We start from the raw sequence: 8612 nt of genomic DNA on the forward strand, positions 1-8612 counted from the left end.
GTATGGGCGGGAGCGAAAGTATGGGGGAGTGGGGGGCGGCAGCACATTGGGAGCATGGTGCTAGACTGAGCACAGGAAAGTGTTGCCGGCCGGCAGGATTTTGATGCAGGGGGGCGGAAGCTCGGTGCCGGCAGCGTCAGGGAGCAAGGTGGACTGATGGAGGGCTGCAACGCGGTCCCGTACCGGCCCGGGAGCTCAGTGCCGGCCGGTGCCGCCCCCTCGCTGAGCGGGAAGCGCGCCGCCTGAGGCGAGATGCTCAACTCGCCTCATGGCAGGTGCGCCCCTGCCTGCGCCGGCATATGATAGCCCTGCCGCTTCATTTTTGCAACGCGATACATCAAAAAACTTCAGCCCGATTCTTACATTCACATTAGGGACTCCATGTGCTTACCACGGAAAGAATAGCAAATACAGTTACATCGATATACACCATGGTGCTATTTCTCCAGTTCTTCACAGGTCTCAGATCCCTTTCATATCCATCTAACAGAGAAGTTAGTAGACGCACTTGAGTCAAATTTGAGTATCTTGTGCTGCTCCTTTTTATTTTTCCCTTGCTTCCTGTAAGAAACACCAAGCAAGGAACATACTAGTACAAGTGCACAATTTGCAGAATGAACTTGTTCCTTGACAACCAATGTAATGTGACAATATTGTAACAGGAGCCCCCAAAGCCTCCAAAATGTCAACTTTTATTGCCCTTAAAAGAAATCTACCTTTTGATTTGATGCATTATGAGGCAAACAACAGTACAGGACATGTAGTACAGGTAGAGGGCAGTACAAGACATGTAGTACAGACAGGGAGCAGTGCAGTACATGTAGTACAGGTAGAGGGCAGTACAGTACATGTACTACAGGTAGAGGGCAGTACAAGACATGTAGTACAGACAGGTAGCAGTGCAGTACATGTAGTACAGGTAGAGGGCAGTACAGGTAGAGAGCAGTACAGGACATGCAGTACAAGTAGAGAGCAGTACAGGACATGTAGTACAGGTAGAGAGCAGTACAGTACATGTAGTACAGGTAGAGGGCAGTACAGGTAGAGAGCAGTACAGGACATGTAGTACAGGTAGAGGGTAGTACAGGACATGTAGTACAGACAGGGAGCAGTACAGGACATGTAGTACAGGTAGAGGGCAGTACAGGACATGTAGTACAGACAGGGAGCAGTGCAGTACATGTAGTACAGGTAGAGGGCAGTACAGCACATGTAGTACAGGTAGAGGGAAGTACAGGACATTTAGTACAAGTAGAGAGCAGTACAGGACCTGTGGTACAGGTAGAAAGCAGTAGAGTACATGTAGTACAGGTAGAGGGCAGTACACGACATGTAGTACTGGTAGAGAGCAGTACAGTACATGTAGTACAGGTAGAGAGCAGTACAGTACATGTAGTACATGTAGAGGGCAGTACAGTACATGTAGTACAGGTAGAGGGCAGTATAGCACATGTAGTTCAGGTAGGGAGCAGTACAAGACATGTAGTACAGGTAGAGGGCAGGAAGAGGGCAGTACAGGACATGTTGTACAGATAGAGGGCAGTATAGTACAGGAAGAGGCCAGTACAGGACATGTAGTACAGATAGAGGGCAGTACAGGACATTTAGTACAGGTAGATAGCAGTACAATACATGTAGTACAGGCAGAGAGCAGTACAGTACATGTAGTACAGGTAGAGAGCAGTACAGTACATGTAGTACAGGTAAAGGGCAGTACAGTACATGTAGTACAGGTAGAGAGCAGTACATTACATGTAGTACAGGTAGAGGGCAGTACAGTACATGTAGTACAGGTAAAGAGCAGTACAGTACATGTAGTACAGGTAGAGAGCAGTATATTACATGTAGTACAGGTAGAGGGCAGTACAGGACATGTAGTACAGGTAGAGGGCAGTACAGTACATGTAGTACAGGCAGAGAGCAGTACAGGACATGTAGTACAGGTAGAGAGCAGTACAGTACATGTAGTACATGTAGAGAGCAGTACAGTACATGTAGTACAGGTAGAGAGCAGTACAGGACATGTAGTACAGGTAGAGGGCAGTACAGGACATGTAGTACGGGTAGAGGGCAGTACAGTACATGTAGTACAGGCAGAGAGCAGTACAGGACATGTAGTACAGGTAGAGGGTAGTACAGGACATGTAGTACAGACAGGGAGCAGTACAGGACATGTATTACAGGTAGAGGGCAGTACAGGACATGTAGTACAGACAGGGAGCAGTGCAGTACATGTAGTACAGGTAGAGGGCAGTACAGCACATGTAGTACAGGTAGAGGGAAGTACAGGACATTTAGTACAAGTAGAGAGCAGTACAGGACATGTGGTACAGGTAGAAAGCAGTAGAGTACATGTAGTACAGGTAGAGGGCAGTACACGACATGTAGTACTGGTAGAGAGCAGTACAGTACATGTAGTACAGGTAGAGAGCAGTACAGTACATGTAGTACATGTAGAGGGCAGTACAGTACATGTAGTACAGGTAGAGGGCAGTATAGCACATGTAGTTCAGGTAGGGAGCAGTACAAGACATGTAGTACAGGTAGAGGGCAGGAAGAGGGCAGTACAGGACATGTTGTACAGATAGAGGGCAGTATAGTACAGGAAGAGGCCAGTACAGGACATGTAGTACAGATAGAGGGCAATATAGGACATGTAGTACAGGTAGATAGCAGTACAATACATGTAGTACAGGCAGAGAGCAGTACAGTACATGTAGTACAGGTAGAGAGCAGTACAGTACATGTAGTACAGGTAAAGGGCAGTACAGTACATGTAGTACAGGTAGAGAGCAGTACATTACATGTAGTACAGGTAGAGGGCAGTACAGTACATGTAGTACAGGTAAAGAGCAGTACAGTACATGTAGTACAGGTAGAGAGCAGTATATTACATGTAGTACAGGTAGAGGGCAGTACAGGACATGTAGTACAGGTAGAGGGCAGTACAGTACATGTAGTACAGGCAGAGAGCAGTACAGGACATGTAGTACAGGTAGAGAGCAGTGCAGTACATGTAGTACATGTAGAGAGCAGTACAGTACATGTAGTACAGGTAGAGAGCAGTACAGGACATGTAGTACAGGTAGAGAGCAGTACAGGACATGTAGTACAGGTAGAGGGCAGTACAGGACATGTAGTACGGGTAGAGGGCAGTACAGTACATGTAGTACAGGCAGAGAGCAGTACAGGACATGTAGTACAGGTAGAGGGCAGTACAGGACATGTAGTACAGGTAGAGAGCAGTACAGTACATGTAGTACAGGTAGAGGGCAGTACAGTACATGTAGTACAAGTAGAGAGCAGTACAGGACATGTAGTACGGGTAGGAGCAATGCATTACATGTAGTGGTAGTACGGTACATGTAGTATGGTACGACTAGAGAGTAGTGTAGAATGTGTAGTGCAGATACAGATAGTTTCATAGTAAATATAAAAGAGCTAAAGAACAATGTAGTTAAGTAAGGGAGAAGCACAATGCAGTATGTGTGCTAATTCCCCAGGAAGGACTTGTAAATAGGAATTATAGCCTAATTTTATAAACTGTCATGAAAGGATTTGATAAATTCACATGCTAGTATGTGTGTGTGGGTCAATATGTATAAATGTCATTGAAGGTGCTTACAATGTTTTCAATAGGGCACCATCAATTCTGGGTTGATAGAATCTACTCACAACTCAAAAAGTTTTATGTTTGCTGTTTGAAGCTCCTCAGTGCCTAAAGTTTTGGAATAACTCTTCAGTCAACACTTTACTACTGATTATAATAGTTCATCAATATCAGAGCGGTGAGGTTTTTACTCCCTGGAACTTCAATGCAAAGGGCTACCGTACCATCCTTGGCCAGTACCCAATGCAAAAACTTCTTTAATCAGCCACAAAGTGGGGTTCCTGGAGCCAAACCCCCACTGATATACCATTGATGACCCATTCTTCTAACATACAGAAGCTGTCAGGCTCCTAACTCAGTGAATATGTAGACCTTAACTTCTGCAATACAACAAATGAAGATCTTAGCATTATGACCTGCCTAATATGGGGTTTAAAAGATTAATTAATCCATAATGAACTTACCTTGACAGGTCATCAGAAGAAGAAGATAGAAGATGGTAGTCTGAATACATCCTTGCACCATTCTTACTCTGATTGAAGAGAAGTATCTGAAAATCAAAGTTTTTAAGGAATATATTATAGATTAGCATTATTATACAACATACAATATCCTCAGTCTTGACTTGTATCTATCAGATGTCGGACCTTGATTAAAACCTTACCAGTATCTTTGCCTTCTCTTGTTGCTCTCTTGCTTGACAGATTGCTTTGAGTTGATCATCAGGCTGTGGTGGATTTGTCTGTGGTTTTCATGAGTAATACCATAACTCTTGAGGGATTTACAGATTTCTAATTAGAATAATAACTTGCAATGATAGTCAGTAAATATCAGTACGTCATATGGGGTCACTAAAGTCTCAGTTATCGTTCTTATTTAGGGGTTTTAACACTAATGATCATTGGAGGGAAATAATTGCCTAATCACTGCGGGATAGACCATTAGTGGCTGACATCTAACCACCAGTATTCACCAAAATGTCCTATGTGAATGGACTTTGGCAGACGCTAGTTCCTCAGTGCTTCCAGAAAATGCCATCCAATACATCCTTTAGAAGTCAAGCTCAATGCCAATGCTCCACATTCAAGATCTGTTTTGTCCACCCATTTCTGATTTCCATGGGGTATTAGTGGTCAGACCACTCCTCCCAGGCACCAATCATCTACAATATTAGATATTTGGAAAACTCTGTAAGGAACAGTGAAAGTATTGCAGAATAATAATGTTTCGTGACTAGCAAGGAATTATCACTGGAACGAAGCATAATAATACTAGATGTAGTGACAGGGTCACACAAATTGATCGGTCTATATGCTTTAGCATTTTGGTAGCTTCTTTCAATATGTATTGGTATTCTTATAAGAAATAGGAGTCCTTAAAGCTTAACTAGATGAAAAGTGCAGGTGATAATAGTAAACTTACAAATACTTCATGAAGGAAATAACTTCTCTGTCCTTTTTTTGCTCCTTTCTTATCTTGCTGTGAGCAGTGTTTTTAGAAAGACTTCTCAAGTCTGTACACATCAGATAGACATAGACAGACGGATAAAGATCAACTTACACACCTTAAGGGAGATTTATCATGCGCCAGTGCTCCTTCGCTGATTTTTCAAAAGAACACAGGAATAAGGCGGGGAGGTCCCTGTGCCGTCCCCTCCACCAGCTGGGCATCCCTCAACGTCCCCTCCACGTCCATGGAGGTAGTGTATTTGTTGTTTTAATCACAAATTCTTGCACTGAAATAATTTGCGATTATTTATCTGCTTCTATGCCAGAAAACTGGCATAGAAGTTGTGATTAATCTACTCCCTTCGCAATATTACACTTGTTAAGTCAGCTCTGTAAGGAGATAAGACCAATAAGACTATTTAGTGACTCTCCAAAAAAAATTAGGCACCGCATTATTTGGTAAATGATATAAGATGCACTTTTTGGTGCATTGATATAAGGTGCCTGCGTCTTATGGTCCAAAGTCTGAGGATCCAGCACTACCAGGCCCTCCTGACCAAGGAGATCGGGTGAAGAGCTGACAAAGTGCTTTATCCGATCTTCCAGAGACTGCACCGCTCCCTCACTCTCTGTGTAGGACCTGTAGAGACATCGTGGGACATTTACATACCCGTCTGGAGAAGTTCACTGAAACTGCATTGTCCGACGATAATGCACTGTGCCGCGATTAAATAAGATCGTATGCCTGATATCCTGCATGTGTTGCTTCTCCGCTCAGGTCCGATGGAGTTCACCTTCTTCTTCCCGGTGCATGCAAGTGGTACTTAATGGGGCAAATTTACTTACGCGGTCCATTCGCGTTCCAGCAGCGGCTTCTCTGATGAGTCTGCCGAGGTGCCCCGGAGTTCATCGTCTTCATCGTGGTGCATGTGAGTATGGCCCGTGCGACCAATTATTTTTTTTAAATGCGGCGGTTTTTCCGAATCTGTCGGGTTACCGTTCGGCCACACCCCCCGATTTCCGTCGCGTGCATGCCAGCGCCGATCCCAGGGCAATTCAGAGAAAATCGCCGCAAATCGGAAATATTCGGGTAACACGTCGGGAAAACGCGAATCGCGCCCTTAGTAAATAACCCCCATTGGCTTCTGCCAGATGCGCAGTGTATATCCTACGCCAGGCAGGGCCTGGCGTAGAAAAAACCGTAGCCGGCGACTTTTCACCTATGAAAAGTCGCCGGCAGCAGCGAGTGCGCAGGCGCGGGGACAGTAACGCCCCGTGCCGGCCCACTCCCGTCCGGCCGCGCCCCCCCTTCACGCCCTGGCGTGAAAGTGGCGGATTGGGGAAAATAATCGCAAAAGATAGCAATAGGCTAGCATTTGCGATTATTTCAGGGCCTCTGCGCCACTGGCGGTGCGCAGAGGTCCTGAAAAAATTTGCCCCCAGGTCTCTATTTAATTCAATTAAATAATTTAATAATTTAACAATTAAATAATCAATAACCACTAAGCCCTTAGCCCAGTGGATAGAGACTCAGTCTCTGTATGGCAAGTGGAGTGTGGTGCTTGTGGGTTCAAATTCTGGGGTGGGCAAAAAAATTATTTATTTTAATTAAATAGAGCCATGTGTCTGGGGAAGCCCTGGGAGTTGTAGAGACCTTATATATAGACAGATGGTGATATCTATTGATATATATTGGAAATGTTTTCTTTATAACTAAATGTCCTTCCTAGTCACGCTATTAAATATTCCATTCCTTGTACTGGGAAAAAATCCAAAAGTGGAACATTTGACAAAAAACCACAATTTCCTTTTTGGCCCTGATTTTACGGCTTTTACTGTGCGCTCCAGATGACACCTCCCTATCACGAGGATACCAAATTTAGACAGGTTTTATTATGTTTTACTAAATCTTTTCTGAGACCAATAACTTTTTTATACTTTTCTGTAAGTACACATTTGAAGTATCTTTTTTGCGGTACTCAATGATGTTTATATAAATACCATTTTTGGGACTATATGATCTTTTGATCACTTTATATTAAAATTTTTATGTGTTACAAAATGGGGTTTCGAACATTTGGGTGCCATTTTCCGTTACATTTTAAAATATTGATATATCAGGACCCTTTTGGGGAATATAATGAATGACTCCCTGTCGGCTGAACTGCAATGCTCACACAGTAATCATGAGGCTTGCTGGTGCAAATTTGGGGCACCCGTTTGCCAGTGTATGATAATGTCACAGCCCTTCTTGTGAGGCCTGATTTGTCAAGAGGTTCTGGATTCTTGATGTATCCTGTTGCTGGGCTGCGCACTTACTAATCCGCTGGCTGATACCACCCTTCACGCCCCTCCATGCTCATAAGGCAGGGAGGTGGTGAAAAGGGCAAAATAATCGCAAGTGCTAGTGGATCAGTAGTATTTCTGATTATTTTCAGGGATTCTACACCAGTTTTCTGGCTTAGAAACCCTGCTAAATATCCCCTAACATCTTTATTATATTTTCAGAACAGATAGGGTGGGATGTCAGTAGTACAGTAAATCAACCACATTTCAGCTGTCAGGATTTTCATCTGCAATTATTTATTAAATGCACATTATAAACGTGTCCGGATATTACTGCGCTAATTACCATCCCAGTAAAAGCATCTGTGATGCTGCGCCAAATAGTGAAGTCATCCAAAAAAATTGATACCTCACTGAATTATTGAGCTCTAACACAGGTTAGCAGAAAATGCATTCTTCCTGTAGCAGAATAATCACACTCGCTTTTGGGGCATAAGGCACAAGTAGAAATGGGATGTGTCATGCGAAGCACACATTGAAAGTCAGAAAAGCAAAGCATGTAAGGAAATGGTGCAACTTAATTTTTTTGGTGATTCCACCACATATGGAAGATTTTCCAGTTGTCCAGTAAATGGCAAGAATAATAATAGTAAGGTGCCACAAGAAAGTACAATTTCAAAAAGCCGGAATGTAAAAACGTAGAAAGGCATGGACCTCAAGAAATGAAAGGGGTAGTCCAGGAATGAAAATTTTGGGAGGGCTGCTAAAATAACAAAGAACTTATATATACATCTTCCAGTACTCCAGTTCTCTCTTGGCGACCACTGCCGCGTGCCTCCTACAGCATGAGAGTCAGTGTTAAGCATGCGGGTGTCAGTGGTCAGAACGGAGACGCCTGCCTCTGTAAACAAATAGAGGTCTGGGCCTGGCAGCAGCGCAGCACAAGAACAGAAACACTGAAAGAGGTAAGAATAAGCATTTAAGAAGTTAGTTTCACATTTGTGACACCACATTTTTCACACTCACCTCATGCTATCCAAGTTTCACCTTCATCTGCTTCTTCGGCACTGAGCCCGGCAACCAGAGTGTATTTGCGCACACATCTGCTTTGGATCATGATGGCACAACTTGTGTCTTGTGATGATGCCGTATCCCTCCTGTGCATCAGCCCGGTGTGTCCACCACAGCCTCTTGTGTGTCCAGTCACTCCTTCTCTTCCCAGGTTAGGGTGCCAGCTAGTCAGCATCATGGGTCGGGTGGTTTTAGTA

At 44.0% G+C, this 8612-nt stretch overlaps 1 protein-coding gene across 1 annotated transcript in view; it reads right to left on the minus strand.

Annotated features, from left to right (window-relative positions):
- Positions 1–8375, minus strand: part of LOC140065894 (5-hydroxytryptamine receptor 3A-like) — a 19120-nt gene extending 10745 nt beyond the window's left edge. Inside the window, exons 1-4 of the mRNA XM_072113454.1 lie at positions 8371–8375; positions 5602–5698; positions 4275–4352; positions 4075–4160 (exon numbers count right to left, since the gene is read on the minus strand). Coding sequence (XP_071969555.1) covers positions 4075–4160; positions 4275–4352; positions 5602–5698; positions 8371–8375 — 266 coding nt within the window. The remainder of the gene's footprint in view (positions 1–4074; positions 4161–4274; positions 4353–5601; positions 5699–8370) is intronic.
- Positions 8376–8612: the final 237 nt, after the last annotated feature.

The sequence above is a fragment of the Engystomops pustulosus genome, chromosome 6, assembly GCF_040894005.1.
Source record: "Engystomops pustulosus chromosome 6, aEngPut4.maternal, whole genome shotgun sequence".
NCBI lineage: Eukaryota > Metazoa > Chordata > Amphibia > Anura > Leptodactylidae > Engystomops > Engystomops pustulosus.